This window comes from Lolium perenne, chromosome 3 (genome assembly GCF_019359855.2).
Source record: "Lolium perenne isolate Kyuss_39 chromosome 3, Kyuss_2.0, whole genome shotgun sequence".
Lineage (NCBI taxonomy): Eukaryota > Viridiplantae > Streptophyta > Magnoliopsida > Poales > Poaceae > Lolium > Lolium perenne.
In genome coordinates, this window is record NC_067246.2 from 323357350 (window position 1) to 323383922 (window position 26573).

Genomic DNA, 26573 nt, shown 5'->3' on the forward strand with positions numbered 1-26573 from the left:
GCTGTGCACTCATGGAGTTTTTTTTATAAAAAAAAAAAGCCAACAAGTGCTAGTGCCTGGGTTGGTCTCATTTTTTTTTTGTAACCCTATAAATTCATGTTGTTAGTACAAAAACTACACAATGGAAAAATCTAATTAACAGACATTTTCTTTGGTCGGTCATAGGGAGAGGACACTATTGTGAACCGCCACGGAGGCGAGGAGGGGAGAGAGGGAACGTGGCATATGGTCAATCAATAACAACGATTGATTAGCCGTTGGCATGATATGTGGTAGCGGTTCTCAAGGGTCAAAGTGCACAATGTCCTACCACCACCACCACGCAGACACGGAGACACACACTTTAGGCAATATCTTTGGATTGCCCTTCATTGTCCGGTTTAAAATTTAGAACTTACTTATAAATTAAGAAAAGTTTTTCTTCTTAGCCCCCACAATTTTATTTAGCGGGATTGGAGGTATTAATTGATCGGATGTCGTACCCCGGTAGCGGTGGACCGTGGTAGGATAAGAACTACATCGAGTCTGCTTTTCAAAAATTGGAAAATGGCATTTCATAGTTCCACAAAAATTTGAACAAAAAATCTAGAGGTATACAATGATATACTCTACCATGGTGCGAAAAGTATAATAAAAAAAAGACTCAATATTTTGGACTGTGCAAAATTCACAAAATTGTCGATCCAAAATAGAGAACAGTGAACATCGCATATTTTGAAACCTCCAACGTTTGTTAGAATTTATATGTTTATTTAGCCTAAAATACAATATATTTTATTCTGAGATATAGCAGTGGTAGAGTAGCTACATCTAGAAAAATCAGATTTTTTTAACTTTTAAATGTCGAATTCAAATTTTGAAAACAAAGAACCATGTAGCTCGGGCTACATATGGGATTTCGGTGTAAAATACTTCCTTCACTAAAATAAGATGTTTTGGCAAACTTTTTTTTGTGTGAGAAACACAGTACAAACACAGACGCTCACATACACGCGTATACACTCATCTCTATAAACGCACAAACGCACACCCTACCCCTATGAGCACCTCCGGAAGACTGAGCCGGTGAATTGGATCCTGAAATTGACGAAGTCACCACATGCGCCTCGCTGTCGACGGAAACATCGCCTCCTACTAAATGAATATTCCGCATTTATTAGACACATATGTCAAACCTGGCACCTAACCACCCAACATTAAGTTGGTTCTCATGTTTTGGCAAACTAAATTAGGTTGCCAAAATATGTTATAAAACAGTGAAGGAATAAATCCAGCAATCTAAAAGGAATAATCGATATATATATAAATTAAATGTAAAAAATCGGCCATATAAATACACACAATATATATACAGTATACACTTCTATAACCACGGCCGCGCACATGAATCGATGATGACCAGATCACTTGGTGCGGAAGGCGATGGGGTAGACCCTGTCGGTGCTGGGGTAGAAGAGCCCCCAGTTCTGCTCCACGCCTGCCTCCTTGAGGTTCTCGTTGAACATGGAGAACAGGTATGTCTCCACCTTCCACGGCCGCCGCGGCGTGCCCTTCACGACGTGGCTCACCAGGTTCTGGTTGTACGTCCTAGCATTCTCTACCGACGCCGCCTCGCCGCCCGCGGACGGCCACCCGGTCTCCGAAACCACCACCCCCACGCTGCCACTTGCCCCGAGCAGCCTGTCCACCGCCGCGTGCACGGCGTCCACCGACGCATCGAACATGTTCTGGTATCCATACTCCCCGTCCTGCACCACCGTCCCCGCCGCCGTGAACAGTGGGAAGCTGATGTCCATGGTGCCCGGCGGGTTGTACGTATACACGAAGTACGGGTACAGGTTGGCGAGAAGCGGCGCGCCGGTGCGCTGCAGGAACTGTAAAACGGGGAGCAGGAACGGCTTGTCCCCGTCGGCGAAGTCGCCGGACGACGGCGGGATGTGGACGGCGATGGTGGCCTGCGATATCGCCGTCGTGACCTTTATGGTGTTTCCTAGGCCGGCCACGGCCAGCGCGCCGTAGACGTTCTCCATTGCCGGGACGAGGTACTGTGTGTCGCTACCGGCCACCTCGTTTCCGACGGAGAGGTACCGGAACGAGACGGACGAATGGGCCTCGATGTTGGCCCGGACCCAGGCGGCCGCCGCGGAGGCGCTGGTGGCCAGGTCCGGGAGCACGTAGTTGGGCGCGCCGACGATGACGCTGATGCCGGTGCCGCCGAGGGCGGCCAGCGCGTCGCTGTCCGGCGCGTAGAGGCGTACCGAGTTGAAGCCGTTTTCTTGGAGCATGCCGACCACGGTGCTCGCCGGCGGCAGGTTGTTGGCGCTCATGCCGTAGCACACGCCCACCGACGCCGCTCCTGCAGTACATGCAACAGATGTAGAGCCCATCGTGCTTATTAGTTACAAATTGCACTATAGCAACTGTCAGATTGTAACAAGGAAGATGAAAATGCATGCACAGTTGTGTTCTCTGAAGCGCATATGTGAGCATACATTGATCGGTCGTTGCTCAGTTTATACAGATCGAAACCGTACGCCTGGACGCAAAAACACGTACACGTGTGTCGCTTGCTGAGAGAATCAAGGAACAAGCAACCATGTATGAATGTACCGTACTTACATTGGCATGCGTAGAAGGATCCGTTAACTTTGATTGTTAGCTATCATTTTGTTGGCAACAATTGAAAAATGGTAGGATACGACGGTCGGTGGATTGATCATGAAGCATGATGCATAATAGAAGCTGAAAGGGCGGGAAGATCGACACGGTTCAAAATTATTCCTTTTGACCAATTAATTCTTCTTTTTTTCTTTGCTTTGGAGCCAGGCAGAGACATCATTAAAATTTGGATATACATCTGCTAATTCCTAATTATCCCTAAATTTTCAGTCGATGGTAGTGCCCTTTGATTGGTACATGTAGCTAACTTTTTTGGCCTACGAAATCTTCATCACATTGTTGAAAAATATAATTAGTTCATCACTTGACCAAACTAATGCTTTACAGCCAATGTGTTAGAAAATAACTAAATTATGGTTGGATGGTTAGGAGGTCAGTGACACCCCACACTCATGAACGATCAAACCACATATTTAATACATTGGTGTCGAATAAAAGATTGAATATTCTTCAGCGGGGGGTGATGTTTCCGTCGCTAGCACTACATGAATGGTGAAGGTACCGACGACCAAAAGTCAGGGCCGTCTGCGTATGGCCCTGCCCGGCCAGACCAGCCGCCAAGAGAGCCGTCGGCGTAGGTAACTCTACGCCGACGGCTGCCCTCGGTGTACTCCGGGTCGTCGGCGTAGGCCTGGACACGTTCCCCTCCAAAGCCAAGCCGTGATGGCATTGTCACGGCGTTACAGCTATGCTGATAGGTCACCCTCGACATAGCATCCTCCCTTTTTTTAATCTACGACGATGGCCACCTTTGGCATAGCCTTGAACTTTTTTTCCTCCACACACCCCCCTTTTTCAACTGAATGGCAGAAAATGATAAAAAAAATCAAAAAATAACATCCTTCGAGATGTCCATGTGTTATGTCATTTAGTTGCATGAGAATTTAACAAAAAAGAATTTATACCTTTTTCCAAAATTGCGTTATGGATCGGTAAAACGGCTTTTCTGGTTGCATAGGAAGTCAGGAAAAAAATGTAGAAATACATATGCACACGCATGTATGGGTACAATGTATGGGTACACGAGTTATCTTAGCCGCCCATTGCTTTGTGATTGGGAAAAGTAGCAGACGTGCATTTGGGCAAAACTGATTGCTCAAGGCTACTAGATAGGACCAGTAATGCTAGACCTACGGGGTCTGTGTTACGGGATAAAACTTACGGGAGGACGTGGGATTACTGGGTTGGTTGGTTTCCTTCACCCACCGTGATTTCAGGGATGGACCGCCTGTGGCTGCTCTCCACATCAGTTCGTAAGCACAATCCCGTAGAATAATCCCGTAAGTCTAGCATTACTGAGATAGGACATGTCCCTACCTCCCTGCCATGTCTCTCTGTTACCTGTCCGTGTTTCTCTCTCGTGTCTATCCACCGTGCATTGCTCTGTTCTACCTGGCTATGTTTGTCTTCCTCTCTCGTCGCCGTCACCGGCTCACCGCCAGTTCCAGACTCCGCCGTCTAGAGGTGTCTACCTTTCCCTCACATGCCCCCGAGCACCACCAGCACGAGCCGTCTCCATTCCCCATCTGGGAGCTCCGCTGCCGTGGCCGAGTGGATTCACCTGCGCCACCGCTGCCATAGCCCAGCAATTCACGCATGTCCTCGAAAACCTCCTCCACAGAATCAGTCCAGCTCCAGCGCACGCCGCCGACACATCACCACAATTGTCCGAATCATTCCCACTTCCTCTTTCCAATCTGCAGAGCGAGTACTTCTGTTTCTCCTGGGCTAGTCCCGTGCTGTCGCAGTGGGGAATTATGTCCAAAGCCTCTGCACGACGAGCTTGAAGAGAAGATCTGCAGGCCTTGGATTTAGTGGAGAGCAGGCTGTAGGACAGTGGGAGCAGCGTTGTATATTATTTTGAGCTCTGGTTCATCGTCCATTCGCTCATTAGCAGTTGTTCTTGCTATAATTTCGACAGTACCAATGATGTACTCCTACTGATCGAGAAAAATACTACCACCTTCTCCTTCGACAGTAGGATCATCGGCGCCTGCCTACGCAGAGCACGACGGCATGGCGCGATCATTCAGGCATGCATCTCGTTTGGAGAAGACGAAGTAATGGATTTGACAGTGACTTAAGATGTACGTGGCGCTGCGTCCACCGCTGCATCCTCCCCGGCGTGGGCATGTCGCCTCCGCCGTTCACGGTGGCAGCGGCGAGCCAACTTCTTGATGGTGAAAGTCTGGAGCGCCGAGGGCCTGGTGGTGCTGGTGGCGCAGAAGGTGAGAGAGCCGGTCGCGCCGACGCCGGCGATGGCGTGCGTGGCCGCGAAGGCCGCGGCAGACGGCCTGCACGGTGAGCACGCTGAAGCCGCACTCGGCAGCGGCGCGGAAGTCCTCGGTGTGCTGCACCGTGCACGAATCCTTGCCGACGCAGGCCGCCTTGAACGCCGCCAGCGCCGCCTTGGACTCAGTGACTCACACCCGCCCTCGTACGCGCAATACTTGCCCTCGAGATTGTCCTACAGTGGCTGCACGCCAGCGCCACCTCGTCGCCGACCTCCGCGCACGCCGTGTGGACGGCGACGGTGTGGAAGTCCACCCTCGATGGGTCACCACCGGCCTCCTGGAACAACACCATCGTGGTCTCCGCCCTGGCCTTGAGGAACGACCGCGGCACGTGGTAGAACCGCTGCGACGGCTCGCTGCACCCCGTCAGGAACTTCTGCCCGCCGCCCTCTGCATTGAACGTGCCACGGTAGTCGCACACTCGCACCACGAGCAGCCGCGCCGCCGGATCAGCCGCGTCGGACAGAAGAAAGGGGTGCGGCGGGAGACGGAGCAGCCGCGCCGGCGCCGGCGCCGGCGACAGATGAGTTTGGAGTAAGAAATTTTCAAGGGAGACGCGCAGCAGTGATCGAGAGTCGCTATGTTTGTCTGATCCGGGAAGGAATCTCCGTGTCCAGCGGAGCAAAGTCCGGGAAAAGCAGGTGACTGAAGAAATGCACGCAAATGAATTCCTCCTCTTTTCTTTTTTTCGGATCTCAAAGCAACCTCATATTCTGTACGGTACAGATTACTTCCTCCCTCATACCTGCATGTACAAAATCCACATTCTCCTATCAAAATGATCGTGAGAAAAAATTACATGCGATTTCACCGGGGTAAACCCGGTTGCCATTCTTTTAGGTTCTCAAAATTACAGATGAAAATATGAAAGCAGGAAGATTCTAATTTTTGCTAGAAATTCAAGATTTTATTTTTTATATTTTAAAAAATAAATTAATATTTGCAATTATTACTTAACTATTGATGTTTATTTAAATAATTTTTTAAAATTAAAACTAATAAAAAGTTGCGATTTCACGGTCTAAGGGCTAATAGGATTGATATGATAGTATTATCAGCAATGTTTCGTTTATTTCATGGAAACTCAACCGGAAGGAACGAAAATGTTAAACATGCTAGGGGTAAGGTAGTGTGACTGTGTGAGGATGGATGACTAAATTGGGAAGTTTGACCATGAGTATAATTTGACCTAATATTAAGTGTAGTTAGAGTTAAAATGATTCATGTGAGAGATTAAATTTTTTTTCTTTTAAGTTAACGGACGGTGTGGCGTGCGCTGAGGGTCTAGACGCCCACGGTAACCCTCGGTGTATACCGGCTACACCGAGGGCTAGGTCTACACCGATGGCCCACGTGGCTCTGCCGAAGAGGACCTTCGCCGAGAAGCTATGCCAAGGACTGCGCTCGGTGTAGCCTACGCCGACGGCCAAATGTGGCTACGCCGAGGGTTTCCGACCGTCGGTATTTCGAGCCATTCCTATAGTGTATTGAGGCACATGTGATGACATCGTTATTATCAAGACCCGTCGAATGAAGTTTCTTAGACTCAGTCTTTTAAAGATCCTCGTATGGATAAGATGTGCGTGTGCGTTTATAAGGGTGAGTGTATATACATATGTGTGAGCGTCTACGTTTGTAATGTATTTGCAAAAAAAAAGTGTCGGAACAAAATGTAGTTTATCTAAAAAAGAAGTCACACTCTTAACTAACAAATGCATTAGCGAAGCAAATCCACGATTTTTTTAGATTAAATATAACACATCCCTTCACTGCTAGCTGTAGACACGAATCATGTTATATGAGCAACCAAAATAAAAGTTGCTGTTCCAACGTCTGCAGCATGGCAGCTGGATAGTCCACTTCGTCCCCCTATCTCGATAAGAAGAATATTCAGAATGCAGACAGGCACATTGCAAACCATTTAACTCTGTATGGCTCCTGGTATTATGAACTTACGTGCATAGTTCACCTAACTAAGGGTACTTGGCATTGGCATAGACATATAGCACAAACCCATGCACACGGGCGGTTGCATTAATCAGCAATCAGCTAACGATAGATTTCACCAGCCAAAGTGATGGTACGTGTCAGCTCGGCTGTCACGCGTCATGAATTTTTTAGTGTCAAAAAATCTCCAACTAAGTACCCGTAATTTAATTCTGACAGTATTACGAATTTGGAAGGGTTTGCCAAAATGAGTATCTCGTTTGCCCTCATTGCATACTATACATAAGCGTGCACATTAGTTTGCAGAATTGTCAAGGCAAGCTCTTTGTGCGGCGGAATTGTAGGAGGCATGGCCCGAGAAGAAATTCTCTACATTTTACGATTTTATGTCTAATCTTTGTCAATTCTTAGGAGGCTTGTTCATGTAGGTCATTACGTGGCATGTTGTGCATGCGTGGTGTTTCATATTCGCCTTGTGTATCACTCTTGTGAAGTGGTATTCTCAAACAAAATGAACAATTCTTCTTGAACTTGGTTCATAATGTTTTGATTAATCATAATTGTTGTGTTATAAATTAAATGGCAACTTTGAAAAATGTCTTTAAAAATCAATATGCTTCTGGTACCTATGTAGAAGATGCGTTTCAACGAAAAATCGTAAGGTGTATTATATATTAAATGACGGGTTGTCAAATGTACGATAATGGAAATTGATGGTTTGACTTTATCACGTCTTAAAATCACATCAAATCCGACTCGTAGGCAGGAAACAAATATTGGGAATAGCACCAGCATATATGATATTGTTTACTGCCTACTTGAATTTGATAATGTTCATAGTCTGATTTTTATTTTTTTGAGCCTTGAGTAGAATTTGATCTGAAACTTGTAGACATGGTTAGATGTGCATTATGCTCATGTCGTGATATTTTTTTCAGAAATTTTCCTGACCTTGAAATGTGTTTTTCAACTACTAGGGCCATGGTACACCTAAAGATGCTAGTGCACCTATATGCCCCCAATACTAGATAGCTCAGGGAACAAATTTGACAAATAGTGCAAAACTGTAAATAGTACTAGTATGATAATATTTACTGGATATTTGAATTTGGTTGTGTTCATCGTCTGATTTGTCCTCTTTAAGAGTAATATGTTCGTGTCATGAATCGTACTAGTATAATGTCGCTCAACCTTTATAATTGTAATTCAGTCATGAATCAGTGCACACTAGTAGACCTAAATGTGCTACTGCCCCTATATGTCCACAAGATAACTTAGCACAAACGGAATTGGAATCTCATCACAAAATGTTGTCTTGTAATCAGTTCGGCTATGCAATGTGTATATGAAAAATATTTCAGACCCCTTATAGGTTATCTACATGTACACCTTCTTAAGGAGGAAATATGGGTGGCGGGTATCCATTCTTGTAGATTGTGGGTACATCTTCATCGAGGAGCTCTAACAGCTCTTCACCCACACATGGCTTAGCATCAACACATGGCTTAGCAGCATTAATCTGTGCGATTTTTGAAATTCGATATCTTTCGAACCTTATTTTTTGCTTCTTGGTGAAACCTTGTTTCGTTTATTGATTTTTTTTACAAATTAATTTGTTGTCTGCATCTCTCGATCAGTACTTATGAATGGATCGAGTTGTTTCATTGGACAAGTTTATCACGTACCACGTGTAACATATGCGCAAACACTTAGTTCTAGTAATTGGCAAGTTCTCCAGGCAACTATTAAGTACGTACAGAGAGGAGAGATATAGATTTACGTACTTGCAAGGATAGACGTGAAGACGACTCCGAAGAGCAACGCCATGTCGAGCATGGGATCGAGCAGCTGCAGCTACACCCTGCGCCCTTCTTCCAGTCCTCTTTCAAAATTCAGCAGCTGTCGACGCCAGTACTAAGCAACGAGAGAACCTGAAGCGATTCGGCCGGCACTTCAACTTATATAGACGATCACAGAGCCCGATCGATGGTACACACATGGATGTATGGCCCGACACCAACCAACATACACACAATCGGTCTTCCCCGGTCAGTCGTCAGAGATTAGTCAGCTAGCCCGTGTCAGTCGGTCGACACCTACGGCTCCGACAACAACTCGACTGACGGTACACTTGCACTCGCGCGCGCTGCCGGTACACGTCCTAGTACGTCCTTGCAATGGGAAGAATTAAAAGTGAGGTCTTCACTCACTCACTCACCTGTATTGACTTTCGTAGCTAGTTCTCGCCTGGCCTAAACCTATGGGGGGTCTAGACCTGCTAAATACGAAACTTTACCAACAGGATGATTCCATCTGGGCAAAACTGATAAGGGCGAAATACGTTGATGCCGACAACATCTTTGCAAGACCGGGCCATAGCTTACCGAATCAGTTGCAACACATATGGGAATGCATGACTCGCAATTCTGGAAAGCTCTTGATAAGATCAAGCATCTCTTCAAGGCTGGGACCAAACATGAGATGCGGAACGGGATCCGCACAAACTTCTACTCAGATTGATGGCTTGGGGATGCTCCTCTCAAAGACTCTTTCCCTCACCTTTTTGCGATCTGTGACAATCCCGATATCTCTGTGGCGGTGGCCTGTCAACAGGAGGGTCTGAATATCCGCTTTCGTCGCTCTTTAGACCATATATATGGACATGTTGCAGTGGAGGGCGCTGCAAACATCTGTGGAGCTTGTTCAGCTGACCGACGGCTGGATTCTATTCATTGGCACCTAGAACCCTCAGGCAAATACTCTGTCAAGTCCATGTATATGAAACTCTCTCAAGGTACCACGGTAGCACACTTCAAAGATATGTGGGATACGAACGTGCCGCTAAAAGTCAAGATCTTCTTCTGGCAGTTGGCCATGGACAAGCTCCCAACCTGCAGCCAAATCGCAACCAGACACGGCCCTTCCAACTGTGCCTGCTCCCTGTGTGGGGCCACGTAGGACACTGCACACGTGTTCTTTAGATTCTCGCTTGCCAAGTTTGCTTGGAGCGCGCTCAGACGGGTCTTAGGCTGCAATTGGTGCCCTGCTAGTTTTGCGCAATTTCACGCTATCCTGAGTAGCTTTTCGGGCCTGTCCCGTAGGTTGCTTTGGGTATTCTTCCTTGCACAATCTTGGGCCTTATGGCTGATCCGCAATAAGCTCACCATCGAGAGGAAGGTTATTAACCACCCCGCTGACGTTTTATATAAATCTGTGATCCTTCTGCAGCTTTGGAGCTCTAGGTTCAAGGGAAGGGACAAGCACTACAGGAATCGATGTAGACGCCGACGGCCGGCTGCCGTCGGCGTAGCCACGCCTGGCCCTCGGCGTAGGCTACGCCGACGGCAGCCCTCGGCATATCGCCTCGACGTTCAGGTCCCTCGGCACCTGGCACACTGCCGTCGGCGTAGGCCCGGCCGTCGGCGTACGCTTCCTATGCCGACGGTGCGACTTCACCCTCGGCGTCGCTGCCCTCGGCGTCTCGCCACGGTGCGCCGTCGCCATTAACTGAGCGCCCCAGACGCCGACGGCATTGCCCTCGGCATAGGGCAGCCATCTGCGCGCCGTGGAGCGACGTGGCGTGTCGCGCGGCTGCCACCTGTGCCGTCTACGCCGACGGCCACCCCTCGGCGTCTGCATGGGCCATGCAGGGACACACGGCACGCTGCACGCGGCTGCCAGGCGGAGGTCTATGCCGACGGCATTGCCCTCGGCATAGACCTGACCATATGGTCGCATCAAGGGTCTATGCCGACGGCATTGCCCTCGGCGTAGACCTGTTCGATTTTTTTTTTTGTTTTTCAGCAGTCCAGTTTGCACCGTCCAGCAGTCCAGTTTGCACAGTTTAGCAGTTCTACATCCGAATACATCCAAATTCATCAAAATTTACCATAATTCATCCAAATTCACCATAATTCACATAAATAGCGTAAAATGCACGTAGTAGCATACATGGTGCACATATTAGCATACATGGTGTACATACAAGAGGAGAGTGCCTGATGACCCACAAGTATAGGGGGTGTATCGTAGTATCTTCGATAAGTAAGAATGTCGATCCCAACGAGGAGCAGAAGGTGTTGACAAGCAGTTTCGATAAAGGATTCACTGTAAATGCTCACAGACAAGTATTCAGGGGGTTTTGATGTAACAGATGAATAAAGTACGAGTAAGTAAAGTGCGAGAGTAACAATTGCAGCGAGTGGCCCAATCCTTTTTAGCACAAAGGACAAGTCGGTTTGTTTACTTATAATGACCAAACGTTCTCGAGGACACACGGGATTTTAGTCTAGTGCTTTCGCTACATACGGCTAATTAATCTTCATTGTTTTGATAAGTGTTGTGTGGGTGAACCTGTGCTAATGTACCGCTCTTCCTAGGACTAATACATACTTGTGATTATACCCCTTGCAAGCATCCGCAACTACAAGAAAGTAATTAAGATAAATCTAACCACAGCCTTAAACTCTGAGATCCTGCTATCCCTCCTGCATCGATATACCAACGGGGGCTTAGGTTTCTGTCACTCCGGCAACCCCGCAATTGGCAAACGAGTACAAGATGCATTCCCCTAGGCCCATAAAGGTGAAGTGTCGTGTAGTCGACGTTCACACGACACCACTAGAAGAATAACACCACAACTTAAATATCATAACATTGAATATTACTCAACCATACTTCACTACTAACATTTAGACTTCACCCATGTCCTCAAGAACTAAACGAACTACTCACGAGACATCATATGGAACATGATCAGAGGTGATATGATGATGAATAACAATCTGAACATAAACCTTGGTTCAACAGTTTCACTCAATAGCATCAATAACAAGTAGAAATCAATACCGGGAGAGTTTTCCCTATCAAACAATCAAGATCAAACCCAAATTGCTACAGCGGTGACGATGTGCAGCGGTGGAGACGGCGGTGATGATGATGATGGTGATGGAGATGATGTCCAACTTGATGGCGGTGACGATGGCGTCGATTTCCCCCTCCGGGAGGGAATTTCCCCGGCGGATCTCAGCCCACCGGAGAGCTCTTTTCTCTCTGGTATTCTCCGCCTCGCAGAGGCGGCTGTAACTCTTCGCGAGGTACCCTCTGGAGCTTAGGTTTTCGGGACGAAGGCGTACACGAAGAAAAGGAGGCGAGAGGGGGCTGTGGGCCCCCTCCTCACAGGGCGGCGCGGCCAGGCCTTGGGCCGCGCTGGCCTATGGGGTGGGTCCACCTTGGGTCCCCTCGGCTCCCCCTTCTGGCTCCCTTCGTCATCTGGAAAAATAGGATTTTCGATATAATTTCCATCAACTGTTGATCTTCCGAAATATTGCATTCTGACGGCGCTTTTTCCAGCAGAATCCTGGCTCCGGTGCTCGATCCTCCAATAATCATGAAACATGCAAAATAGATGAAATAACATAAGTATTATGTCCAAATAATCAATGAATAACAGCAAATTATGATATAAAATAGTGATGCAAATTGGACGTATCAACTCCCCCCAAGCTTAGACTTCGCTTGTCCCCAAGCGAAACTGAACTCGGTAAACAGGACCACATGTTTATAGAGTGAAGAGTCGATAAATAAAATACGGACAAGAAGCATCACATTCATTCACACAAGACATTCTAGTAAACAACTTCCTCATATAACTCAACTTGAAACAAGTATAAGGTAATCACAAATAAAGGTGCATAAGAAATCATAGTTGATGATGGCAAACTTCGTTCTTGGTCAGAGAACAATTAACAGGTTATTCTTATCTATCGAGCAGCGCTCTCATGTTAAAGTTTATATGGCACAACTTGCATACTCAATCATAATAGTCTCCTCATGATCATTGATAACTTGCAAAGCTATATTCATTTAGATAAAACTTGTACTAAACAAGGAAGAGTAAAAGACATGATGAAGCAAATCACAATATAATGGTTTGATCACAACAACTCAAATGCTTGCTTAAGATGGAGGGAAATAGGTTTACTGACTCAACATAAAGTAAAAGACAGGCCCTTCGCAGAGGGAAGCAGGGATTAAATCATGTGCTAGAGCTTTTTCAGTTTTGAAATCATATAAAGAGAATGAAAGTAACATTTTGAGAGGTGTTTGTTGTTGTCAACGACTGGTAGCGGGTACTCTAACCCCCTTGCCAGACAAACCTTCAATGAGCGGCTCCCATTTTATTTTTGTGTGGCACTCCTTCTAACCTTTCTTTCACAAACCATGGCTAACCGAATCCTCTGGTGCCTGCCAACAATCTCATACCATGAAGGAGTGCCTTTTTATTTTAGTTTTATTATGATGACACTCCCCCCAACCTTTGCTTACACAAGCCATGGCTAACCGAATCCTTCGGGTGCCGTCCATCAATCAGATACCATGGAGGAGTGTCTATTTAGGTTAATTAATTTGGGACTGGGAATCCCATTGCCAGCTCTTTTTGCAAAATTATTGGATAAGCGGATGAAGCCACTAGTCCATTGGTGAAAGTTGCCCAACAAGATTGAAAGATAAAACACCACATACTTCCTCATGAGCTATAAAACATTGACACAAATAAGAGATAGTAAATTTTGAATTGTTTAAAGGTAGCACACGAAGTATTTACTTGGAATGGCAGGAAATACCATGTAGTAGGTAGTTATGGTGGACACAAATGACATAGGTTTGGGTTAAGGTTTGGATGCACGAGAAGTATTCCCTCTCAGTACAGGTCTTTGGCTAGCAAGGTTAATTAGCAAGCATAAGAGTCGAGGGAAACAAACAAATATACATGTGATAGAAACAATCATGCATCTTCCTTGCAAGCACAAATAGTTTTAACTTCAGAATAATAAGCTATGAGCTAACAAGAAAGAAAGACAATGAAACAAATACATGTATTTCTCTTTTCTACTTAAACCTCAAAGTGTTGTTGCTATTGACCAATGCTAAGTTTGCCAAAACCAAATAGATTTATTCAATGCTCCCAAAGTGATACCAATACTAACAACAAGATAAATCATATAATAGAGATTGCAAACTAAAATAAGATGTGCAATATGTAAATGATAAGACTTCTCATTAATATTCCATAACGATAACTCACACCAAGGGATACATAGACAACTAACTAAAGGAGAGATACTTCCAAACTGCAACCCATCTTATATGATAACTTCCCTACTCATGATATGACACTACTTGACAGTAAAAGTAAAAAGGTAGTGATGATGTGATACCGCGGCACTCCCCCAAGCTTGGAACAAACCACGGGGATGCCAATACCGATGATGAATTACTCCTTCGGCGATGGTGGTGATGAATTCCCGTCATCAGACTTCCAAGGAAGAGGCTCTCCATCAACAAATGACATCTTGGTCTCGGGAATCCTGAAACTAGCAGCATGGCTTATGTGTTTAAACCTGTTTTCATACTCACAGTTCTGATTCTGAACGTCATAGAGTTGAGCTTGGAGTTTGTTGGTGGTGTCGTGAAGTGAGAGGATGTCGCCCCATAGCCTTGCAGTTTCCTTCTCGTGTTCAGCAATGAGTTCAGACACAATCTTGTGGAAGATATCCACCTCACGCTCAGCCATCTTCTTGTATTTGAAGACCTCCTGTTCTAGCTTCTCCATCCTATCTTCCAAGCTTCCTTCTCCTTTAGGACCCTGGACATCCTTGATCTGCAGTTCTCCCTCAACGAGCAGCAACTCCTTGGGGTGCATCCTCAGCTCCTCCATGTACAAGTTGTCAACGTCCTTGCAGGAGCTGTCCTTCGGAGTTTCCGACGAGGACATGATGGCTCTAGATCCGAAGCAAATCCTGGCAGAAACAGCTCGAAACAAAACACGTCGAGAAAACGATATACGGACCTCCAGAGGTCCGGGGGATTATATAGCAGGAATTTTTATGTCATAAGGAAAGTACCAGGTCGAACCAGAGTCGGAAAAAGGCGACGAGGCGGCCAGCTCATAGGGCGGCGTGGGCCAAGGCCAGGCCGCGCCGACCTATGGGGGCACGCCCTCGTGCGTCTCCTCCACTCCGTTTCGATCTCGTAATTTTTCATATTTTCCAAAAACAGCAAAAACATTGTTCGGAAAGTAAATCGCGAACTTTTATTACCAGTACTGTTACCTATTCAAAGTCGAGTTCTGGCGGACTGTCAATTTGTCCTTTGATGAAAGCCTCCGGTGTTTCCACTCGAATAATATCAACATCTACATTATAAGAATCACCTGAGATATAATGCTTGAGTCTTTGTCCATTCACCACTTGCGTGGCATTGCCTTGAAGAGAGCTAATTTTAATTGCTCCTGAACGATACACCTCCTCAACAACATATGGTCCTTCCCATTTCGAGAGTAATTTCCCTGCAAAGAATCTGAGACGAGACCGATACAATAGGACTTTATCCCCAATATTAAATTCTCTTTTGATAATCTTTCTATCATGCCATTTTTTAACTTTCTCTTTAAAGAGTTTAGCATTTTCATAGGCTTCACTTCTCCATTCATCCAGAGAACTCAATTGCAACAACCTCTTATTACCGGCAAGTTTAGGATCTTTATTTAATTCTCTAACAGCCCAATAAGCTTTGTGCTCTAGTTCGAAAGGTAAATGACAAGCTTTCCCGTAAACCATTTTATAAGGTGACATTCCCATGGGATTTTTATAAGCAGTTCTATAAGCCCATAGTGCATCCTTCAATTTACTAGCCCAATTCTTCCTAGTTTTATTAACAGTCTTTTCCAAGATAGATTTATTTTCTCTATTTGATAATTCTACTTGCCCACTAGTTTGAGGATGATAAGCGGAAGCAATTCTATGATTAATACCATATTTAGCAAGAGTTTTTCTAAAACCACCATGAATAAAATGAGAACCTCCATCAGTCATAATATATCTAGGAACTCCAAATCTAGGAAAAATAATATCTAAAAGCATTCTTAAAGAGGTCTCACTATCAGCACTTTTTGTAGGTATGGCTTCCACCCATTTAGTAACATAATCAACAGCAACAAGTATATGAGTGTTACCTTCTGAAGAGGGAAAAGGTCCCATGAAGTCAAATCCCCAACAATCGAACGGTTCAATAACAAGAGTATAATTCATAGGCATTTCATTGCGTCTAGAGATATTACCAACCCTTTGACATTCATCACAGGATAAAATAAACTTTCTTGCATCTTTGAAGAGAGTCGGCCAATAAAAACCTGATTGTAGAACCTTTTGCGCGGTTCTATCTCCGGCGTGATGTCCTCCATAAGCACTACCATGACATTTACTCAATATCTCCTGTTGTTCATATTCGGGAACACATCTTCGCAGAATACCATCCACTCCTTCTTTATATAAGTGTGGGTCGTCCCAGAAATAATGCCTCAAGTCATAAAAGAATTTCCTCCTTTGCTGAGCTGAAAAGGTTGGAGGCAAGTACTTGGAAACAATAAAGTTAGCATAATCAGCATACCAAGGACTGTGTCGCGAGCTCACCTTTATTACAGCCAATTGTTCATTTGGAAAACTATCATTAACAGGAACAGGATCATAAGCAATATTTTCCAATCTAGACAAATTATCAGCAACATGATTATCAGCACCTTTCCTATCTACAATATGTAAATCAAATTCTTGCAACAGAAGTACCCATCTAATAAGTCTTGGCTTAGCATCTTTCTTTTGTATAAGGTATCTGATTGCAGCATGATCAGTATGAATAGTAACTTTTGAATCAACAATATAAGATCTAAACTTATCACAAGCAAAGACTACAGCTAACAATTCCTTTTCAGTAGTAGCATAATTTCTTTGAGCAGCATCAAGAGTTTTACTAGCATAATGAATAACATTCAATTTCTTATTTACTCGCTGTCCAAGAATAGCACCTACAGCAAAATCACTAGCATCACACATAATTTCAAATGGTAAATTCCAATCAGGAGGTTCAACTATAGGAGCAGTTGTTAAGGCTTTCTTTAGAGTTTCAAAAGCTTCCTTACAATCATCATCAAAAACAAAAGGTACATCTTTTTGAAGAAGATTAGTAAGAGGCTTTGAAATCTTGGAGAAATCTTTAATAAACCTCCTATAAAACCCAGCATGACCAAGAACACTACGAATACCTTTAACATCCCTAGGATAGGGCATCTTCTCAATTGCTTCAACTTTAGCTCTATCAACTTCAATACCTCTCTCAGAAATTTTATGTCCCAATACAATTCCTTCATTAACCATAAAGTGGCATTTCTCCCAATTAAGAACAAGGTTAGTTTCCTCACATCTCTGCAAAACTTTATCGAGGTTCCGCAAGCAATTATCAAAAGAGTTCCCATAGACAGAAAAATCATCCATGAATACCTCTACAATACTCTCGCAAAAACCATGAAAAATAGCAGACATGCATCTTTGAAAAGTAGCAGGAGCATTACATAAACCAAAAGGCATACGTCTATAAGCATAAGTTCCATAGGGACAAGTGAAAGTGGTTTTCTCTTGATCCTTAGTTTTAACAGCAATTTGTGAAAACCCAGAATAACCATCAAGAAAGCAAAAGTGGGTATTTTTGGATAATCTTTCTAACATTTGATCAATAAAAGGCAAAGGGTAATGATCTTTTTTAGTAACCTTATTAACTTTTCGATAATCAATGCACATTCTATACCCTACAACTACTCTTTGAGGTATGAGCTCATCATTATCATTAGGCACAACAGTCATTCCTTACCACATCCGTTCTTAGGAACACAATGCACAGGACTAACCCATCTACTATCAGCAATAGGATATATAATACCAGCTTCAAGAAGTCTTAATACCTCATTTCTTACCACATCCTTCATCTTAGGAATTAGACGACGCTGAGGTTCAACAACAGGCTTCGCATCATCTTCCATATTAATGGTGTGTTGGCCAATAGAGGGAGAAATCCCCTTCAAGTCATCAAGAGTGTAGCCAATAGCACCTCGGTGTTTCTTCAATATTTACAATAACCTTTCTTCTTCAAACTCTGTAAGCTTAGAACTAATAATAACAGGATATATTTTCTTATCATCAATATGAGCATATTTAAGATTATCAGGCAATGGTTTTAAATCAAAGACAGGATCTTCCTTTGGTGGTGGTGTTGTACCCAGATCTTCTACCGGTAAATCATGCTTAAGAATAGGTTGGCGAAGAAAAATTTCATCAAGCTCATCTCTTTCTTCCCTAAAAACTTCACTCTCACTATTCTCTAAATGTTGCTGCAAAGGATTATTAGGAGCAAGAACAATATATGCACACTGTTCAACTTTAAAATCATTATTAGGCAAATCAGCTTTATAAGGAGTTTTGGTAAATTTAGAGAAGTTAAACTCATAAGATTCACCAGCAAATTTAGTCAAAATTTTCTCTTTCTTGCAATATATAATAGCTCCACAAGTATTTAGAAAACGTCTACCAAAAATGATAGGACAATATTTACTAGCAGCAGAACCAAGTACCAAAAAGTCAGCAGGATATTTAATCTTACCGCATAGAACTTCCACATCTCGAAAAATACCAATTAGAGAAATAGTTTCTCTATTAGCCAGCCGAATAACCACATCAATATCTTCAAGTTCACAAGAACCAATTTCGTGCATAATCTCCGTGTAAAGCTCATAAGGAATAGCACTAATACTTGCACCAATATCACATAATCCATAATAACAATGATCACCAATTCTAACAGATAGCATAGGAACACTAGCTTGCTTAGACTTATTAGGATGTGAAACAATATTAGAAGCATCTTCACAGAAAATAATATGACCATCCTCCACATTTTCAGTCACAAGATCTTTAACTATTGCAACAGCAGGTTCAACTTTTATTTGTTCTTCAGGTTCTATAGGTTTCTTTTCACTTTTATGAACCGCACTATTTATAATAGAGTACTCCTTCATTTTAGCAGGGAAAGGAGTTTTTTCAATATAAGCTTCAGGAATAACATGATCAACAGTTTCAACTACAACACATTTATTAATATATGAATCAATTTTATCTTTATACGGTTCATGATACTTATCAAAATTCTTCTTAGGAAATTCATAATGAGAGGCAAAAGCTCATTTTCCAAATAAAAACTCAAGAGAAGATCTTATCTTTGCAGTAGTAGCAGATTTTCCAAATAAAAACTCAAGAGAAGATCTCTCCATAATGAATTATGGCAGCATGCAGAAACAAAATCAGCAAAAACAGTAGAGATTTCCCTTACCAATTCCACTTAGCAATAGCGCTTCACTCCCCGGCAACGGCGCCAGAAAATAGTCTTGATGACCCACAAGAATAGGGGGTGTATCGTAGTATCTTCGATAAGTAAGAATGTCGATCCCAACGAGGAGCAGAAGGTGTTGACAAGCAGTTTCGATGAAGGATTCACTGTAAATGCTCACAGACAAGTATTCAGGGGGTTTTGATGTAACAGATGAATAAAGTACGAGTAAGTAAAGTGTGAGAGTAACAATTGCAGCGAGTGGCCCAATCCTTTTTAGCACAAAGGACAAGCCGGTTTGTTTACTTATAATGACCAAACGTTCTCGAGGACACATGGGATTTTAGTCTAGTGCTTTCGCTACATACGACTAATTAATCTTCATTGTTTTGATAAGTGTTGTGTGGGTGAACCTGTGCTAATGTACCGCCCTTCCTAGGACTAATACATACTTGTGATTATACCCCTTGCAAGCATCCACAACTACAAGAAAGTAATTAAGATAAATCTAACCACAGCCTTAAACTCTGAGATCCTGCTATCCCTCCTGCATCGATATACCAACGGGGGCTTAGGTTTCTGTCACTCCGGCAACCCCGCAATTGGAAAACGAGTACAAGATGCATTCCCCTAGGCCCATAAAGGTGAAGTGTCGTGTAGTCGACGTTCACACGACACCACTAGAAGAATAACACCACAACTTAAATATCATAACATTGAATATTACTCAACCGTACTTCACTACTAACATTTAGACTTCACCCATGTCCTCAAGAACTAAATGAACTACTCATGAGACATCATATGGAACATGATCAGAGGTGATATGATGATGAATAACAATCTGAACATAAACCTTGGTTCAACGGTTTCACTCAATAGCATCAATAACAAGTAGAAATCAATACCGGGAGAGTTTCCCCTATCAAACAATCAAGATCAAACCCAAATTGCTACAGCGGTGACGATGTGCAGCGGTGGAGACGGCGGTGATGATGATGAAGATGATGATGATGGTGATGGAGATGATGTCCAACTTGATGGCGGTGACGATGGCGTCGATTTCCCCCTCCGGGAGGGAATTTCCCCGGCGGATCTCAGCCCGCCGGAGAGCTCTTTTCTCTCTGGTGTTCTCCGCCTCGCAGAGGCGGCTGTAACTCTTCGCGAGGTACCCTCTGGAGCTTAGGTTTTCGGGACGAAGGCGTACACGAAGAAAAGGAGGCGAGAGGGGGCTGTGGGCCCCCTCCTCACAGGGCGGCGCGGCCAGGCCTTGGGCCGCTCCAGCCTATGGGGTGGGCCCACCTTGGGTCCCCTCGGCTCCCCCTTCTGGCTCCCTTCGTCATCTGGAAAAATAGGATTTTTGATATAATTTCCATCAACTGTTGATCTTCCGAAATATTGCATTCTGACGGCGCTTTTTCCAGCAGAATCCTGGCTCCGGTGCTCGATCCTCCAATAATCATGAAACATGCAAAATAGATGAAATAACATAAGTATTATGTCCAAATATGAAATATATCAATGAATAACAGCAAATTATGATATAAAATAGTGATGCAAATTGGACGTATCAGTGCCATGTCATCCAAATACAGAACTAGCGAAGGAAGGACCCGGGCGGGGTGTGTCCGCCCACATCGTTGGCGAAACGAGCAGCCCGGGGTTGCGCTCCGGTAGAAGCTGCAGAAGAACCACCTGGAGAAGGACCGGAAGTACGCCCAGGAGAAGTCGACGGAGAGGCAGTGGGAGTAGTCCCAAGAGTAGTCGACGGAGAGGCACCAGCAGAACGCCCAGGAGTCTGACCACCTTCATGAACCGGTGTGACCTCGCGCCCACCCTGCGAGGCCTGGTTCCCGGAGCATCCCGTTCCCTACATGTTGCCTACATGTTAGCAACTTGCGATGCAAAGGGAAGTGGTAACTACGGGTTTGGCAAAGAACTTACCGGTGTGGATCCGTAGTAAGTCGCAGCGAAAGCTGCCCTCGATGGCATGGTAGGAAGATCCCCCGCAACGGGAACTTGAGCCGGTGGCGGTGTACCAGTAGACATAGAGATCATCATTTCCTGCAAGATAGGTTACAAGTCAGGCTTTGTAGAAATAAAGCATCAAACTGAAACTTGTCATCTACTTGCGAGAAGAAAGATTCAAACTTACTCCTATATACGCCATGTAGGCTGTATTCTACCTATTCCACTGCGCAGCGGCCTGCTGGTACGCTTCATTACAGGCTTCGTAGGCCGCCTCGAACTCAGGCTACAATTTCAGAAACAATGAATCTCGTCAACACTTAGCCATGTAGGAAGGAAAACCGGAAAGAGGATGAAAATGAGGAAAACTTACATCGTAGGCGGGTGGACGAGCAGGCCGGGGACGAGGCTGGGGGCTGTCGGCGGTGAGGCTATGCTTGAGACGCGTGTAGCTCGTGGCGTGGGTAGGCTTGACCACCTTATTCAGAAAGGGGAAACGGCCATGCGGATGCCCGTGACTTGACAGGACCAACGACTCCTCGTCGGTCGGGATGCGCAAGGGGTCATCCACCTCCGGGTGACGAGACCTCACCATGTCGCAGTAGTCATCCTTGGCGGCCTGGGCATTGCCGTAGTACTGTGGCTGAGGCAATGCGGGGTTGGGCTTCTGCTTCGTCCGCATCATGTCATATATCTCGGAATCATGAAGCACCACCCCAGGTGGTGCCTCGGCCACCTGCATCGCGAAAATAAGAGTTATGCGTATCACAAATGAGACATGACAGGAAATGAAAGAAGGCCGTTCCATGTATATACATACCTTTTTCCCCTTGAAGCGGGTGTAGTCGCGGCTTCCCGCGCAGTGTGTGCCACCAGTGCCTCGGTTCTCCATGTTACGCCTCGACACGGCTGCAAACTCCTCGTCCTGCCTGAGCCACCTCGCCCTAATCAGCTCCTCCCATGCCTCCCTCTTCTGCTCGGCCCAATCTGGACAAACCTGAAAACGCAATACTCAACTCAAGATAATCCAATGAAAACTTAGCAGCAATGTAGAATCTCATTGACATTTTACTCACCGACATGTATCAATGGTCATTGCCCATTCCTCCGTAGGCTGGTTACCAACATAGTACTCCTTCTTGACCCTCTTACCCTTGTTAGCCCAGAAGGCACTAGTGCAGGTGACCTTTTGGTTGTACCACTGCTGCGGTGTCAACCTCTCACAAGCGCCACGCAAAGTGATAAGAGCCTGCCTATGATGCTCCGGGTCCACACGATAGAAGCACTTCAATCATGCATAAATCAGTTGTGAAAGTCATGAGTTAGCACATTAGGGTCATCAACTATGAATGGTGCTCGAGAAATATATGTCTTATCCAAAACTTGGTGGTCACAGCCTCAGTAGCTGTCGCGAAGCCTACGGCAGGGGCATCCTCATAGTCTGCCCAAGTAGTGGCTAGCTTTGGCTCGCCACCGGGGAACGTGCTAAGGGGAGTGTATTTGCCCGGCCAGAACTTCTTAATCAGAGCCCCAAGCAAGCTGTTAGGCTGGCGGGGGGGGGGGGGGGCTTGGCCTCCCATGTCCAGTTGCTGCAAATAAATCACACATTAGTACACATGCCAAATTGTTTATTATGCCCAAGATGAAAATACATGTTCGAAATTTCTGAAGTAGTACACTTACTCATCACTCGAAGGAATGATAAGGGCCTTATCATCATGGGTCTTCGGCTCCTTCCTCGCATCGGGGACTCTAGCTTCTCCACGAATCTTCAAGGGCTTCGGCGCACCCCCACCCTCCATCATCTCCAACTCAGCCCTAGAGTCCGACTCGTATGTAGACTTCGTCTCCATCTCCACCTCCCCACTAGACGGACCCTCTAGGAACAACTCAGGAGCCACGTCGCCAGAAGCGGAGGGTGGCTCGTCAAAGTCCATGTGTACCCCGCCGCCACCTCGTCCTCCTCATCCTCGTCCTCCACCTCGTCCTCCTCGTCCTCGTCCTCCATCGGTACCATCGGCGTAACGCGGATTGCGCACCGGGGCTCGATCACTCCGTCTGGGCGCTCTAGGAATATTCCTCTTCACCTGCGCCAACGTCTTAAGCAAGCTCTCGGAGTCATAATAAGAAGCATGTTGACATAATAAAATGTAGATACTAAGAATAAAAGGCACAATGCAATTAAGAAGCATGTTGACATAATAAAATGTAGATACTAAGAATAAAAGGCACAATGCAATTAAGAAACATGTTGACAAATAAATACTAAGAATAAAAGACCCTCACCAGCCATCATCGCTCTCACGCTCACTCTCATACTCTGTCTCTTTCTCTTTCTCTTTCTCTGGCTCACTATCACTATCACTATCTTGTGAGTACAAAGTTGAAGGGTCGACGGGTGGAGGCTCATCATAATTGTCATTCGCCTCAAGTAACTTCTCGAGCGTAGATATGTCCTTTAGATCCACCACTGACTCACCACGAGTTTCTGCATCGTTCCCGAGGTCCTCTTGAACAAACAGTTCTAAAATATATTCCCCGAAGTCCTGTTCCTCTTGATAGAAAATCCCCTCGTATGTCACGGGGTCAATGTTGTTGTAATCATCCTCAGAGGGAATCGGTAGGTTACCATGTGGCGATACCTGGAAGATGACTTCCCAACCCTTGAGTTCCGCTTTCTAGCATGGGTAGGGCAAATAATAAACTTGCTTGGCTTGGTTAGCCACAACAAAGACATCGGCTCCGCTATAGGTGGTTGAAGGCTTAACTTCAACTAACCCAATGGACTTATCACTTCTCTGTCCACCTATTGGGTCGAACCAATGACACTTGAACACGACAATATTGAGTTGCACGTTCGTACGATTGAATGTCAACTCGTATACGCTTTGTAACCTTCCGTAGTAATCAAAGTTGTTGGCTCCTTTGGTGAAGACCCCAGTATTTATCGTTTTGGGATTCGCCCGGCCCTTCTGGTGCGTCTCTGTATGGAAGCGAAACCCATTCACATCATACTTCTCATACTTGGTCACCTCACGGCTACAACCTTGGGAAACACATTTCAACTCATCTATCATATCAACGTTTCTCTCACAGCCCTACAAGAACATTTCAAATTTGTTGTGTGCATTAGTTACGTGTAATAAGAGGGACAAGTCACATGTTGCAATATAAGAGGACATGTTAGAAATTACTTTTTCCATGAACCATGACACAAAGTTTTTATTAATTCCGGGAGCACCCTCTTTCAGTAGAGTGTCCATCTCCGAGGGTTGAGGCAATTCATCATACGGCCACATTTCATCCGTGAATTCGCTGAAAGGAGAAAATAAGCATTAGACCGAGACGAGGTTACTAGCTGCAAAGTAATTTGTTCACCATTTTTACCTTACGAATGGGACCACTTCAATCATGTTCATAAGCACATATAGCATTATACAATCCTTCTCTTTGTTCTCCAATTTATATTTTGTTCCTTTACCAGCCTTGCCACTGGGGAATTGGAATAGTTGTAGCTTGGGGTCATTCTCGGGCACATCGACATTGTAACGAGCGACCGGGTTATGCTGAGTGGGAACATCATCGGGATAGTACGTTGTCGCGGCATCTGCCATCTCCCAAAGGCATATTGCCTCAGCTATGCATGCTTCAATCTTGGCCTTGTTTCCAGTTATCTTTCGAATATACTTAAACTCTCTCTCAATACAGAACTGCCAACGAAACTGCACCGGGCCACCCAAGAGTGCCTCGTTGGCGAGGTGCACAATGAGATGTGCCATCGGAGTAAAGAAGCCTGGCGAAAATATCATCTCCAAATTGCATAGCAACTCCGGCACTGTATCTTGTAGCTTTGCAATAACCTTGGGACATATCTGCTTAGCATAGAGCGTGCGGAAGAAATGGCTCAACTGCGCAAGCACTCGCCAGACTTTCTCGGGGATATACCCTCGAAGCATCACCGGCATGAGCCGCTGAATCCATATATGATAGTCGTGACTCTTGAGCCCGGTGACTTTTCCCGTCGAAAGATTAACTCCCTTACTCATATTCGAGCAATAACCATCAGGGAACATCACGACGTATTTGAGCCACCTGAATGCCTCCTTCTTTTGGATGGAATCAAGGCAGAAGTTGGCATGCGGCTTGAACCAATTCTTTTAACGGCCAATAGGACGCTTCATGTGTAATTTTTCCCTATCACAGAGGATCTCAACATCGACTCTAGCCTTGACATTATCCTTTGACTTCCCGGGAATGTTCAGGCATGTGTGAAAGACGGACTCCGTGACATTCTTTACAGTGTGCATCACATCGATGTTATGGGGAAGTTCGAGGTGCGTGTAATACTCGAGCTTCGTTAAGGCTGCCTCGTGAGTCCAGTTGTGCGTTACACCATATCCCTCAAATTGATGGCCAGTTGGCGTCGCTGCCGGCACGAGAGCACGTAGCTCGGCTTCAACAAGTGTACCATCAAACTTCGGCACATCTTTTTTTTCATGCACAACTTTGCCCTTCTTGAAGTTCTTTTTGTCTTCTCTAAACGGATGCCTCCTTTTGAGGAACTGTCGATTCGTGTCAAACGCAACATACTTGCGACCCTTCTGTAGCCAAAGGAACTCAAGCCGGTGCCTGCACACTGGGCATGGCCACTTACCAGCTGTACACCATCCGCATGTTAGGGCGTACCCGGGCATGTCATGCATGGTATACTACAACCAAACTTTCATGTAGAAGTTTGTCTTCGATGCTCGGTCGTACGTCAATGTCCCGTGGTGCCAAGAGTGGTTCAAATCTTCCACAATCGGCTGCATGTAGAAACTCAAATTCTTCCCCGGGTAATGAGGGCCTGGAATGATCAGCGACAGAAACATGGTCTTCCTCATCATTAGGACTCCGGGAGGGAGATTGAGCAGAATAACAAACACGGGCCAGCAACTGTAATTGGCAGTCGACATACCATATGGATTGAAGCCATCTGTTGCTATCGCAATTCTGACATTCCGAGCCTCGGCTGCCGCAAGGGGGAATTTCTTATCGAAGTTCTTCCATGCCGTACCATCGGATGGATGTCCCATCTTCAACTGCTTGTTTTCGTCCACAAATCTCTTCCCATCCTTGTGCCACGTCATCTGTTTGGCTGTCTCCTTGTGCATGTAAAGCTGCTGGATTATTTTTATGAATGGGAGATATCGAAGAATCAACTTTGCGGTGCTTGACTGCCTCACCTGACCATCCTTTCCCGTTACCTCTTCATACCTAGACTGCTTACAGATGGGACAGTACTTGTCCTCCGCAAACTGTCTCCAAAATAGAACGCAGCCTTTCGGACAACAGTCTATCTTTTGATAATCCATGTTGAGGTCCTTCATCATTCTCCTTGTCGCGTGCAGGCTTTGAGGCAGACAATGATCTTTGGGCAACATGTTACCAGTTGTTTTCAAACTTGCTTCAAAGCCCTCACGGGTGGTGTTG

The 26573-nt window shown here is 45.1% G+C and overlaps 1 protein-coding gene across 1 annotated transcript; it reads right to left on the reverse strand.

Annotated features, from left to right (window-relative positions):
* Window positions 1-1314: 1314 nt before the first annotated feature.
* LOC127345695 (lichenase-2-like) lies at window positions 1315-8835 on the reverse strand. Its single transcript, XM_051372202.2, has 2 exons — window positions 8705-8835; window positions 1315-2356 (listed from the first exon to the last, which is right to left on the reverse strand). Exons 1-2 carry the CDS (start codon window positions 8754-8756, stop codon window positions 1404-1406), a joined length of 1005 nt encoding a protein of 334 aa, XP_051228162.1. The 5' UTR covers window positions 8757-8835; the 3' UTR covers window positions 1315-1403.
* Between the last annotated feature and the right edge of the window lie 17738 nt (window positions 8836-26573).

Excerpts from the sequence above, each read along its gene's own strand:
- LOC127345695 (XM_051372202.2), bottom strand. The coding sequence starts at position 8,756 with ATGCTCGACATGGCGTTGCTCTTCGGAGTCGTCTTCACGTCTATCCTT. Across the intron at positions 2,357-8,704 it reads CTTCACGTCTATCCTTGCAA|GAGCGGCGTCGGTGGGCGTG; the intron begins GTACGTAAATCT and ends CATGTACTGCAG.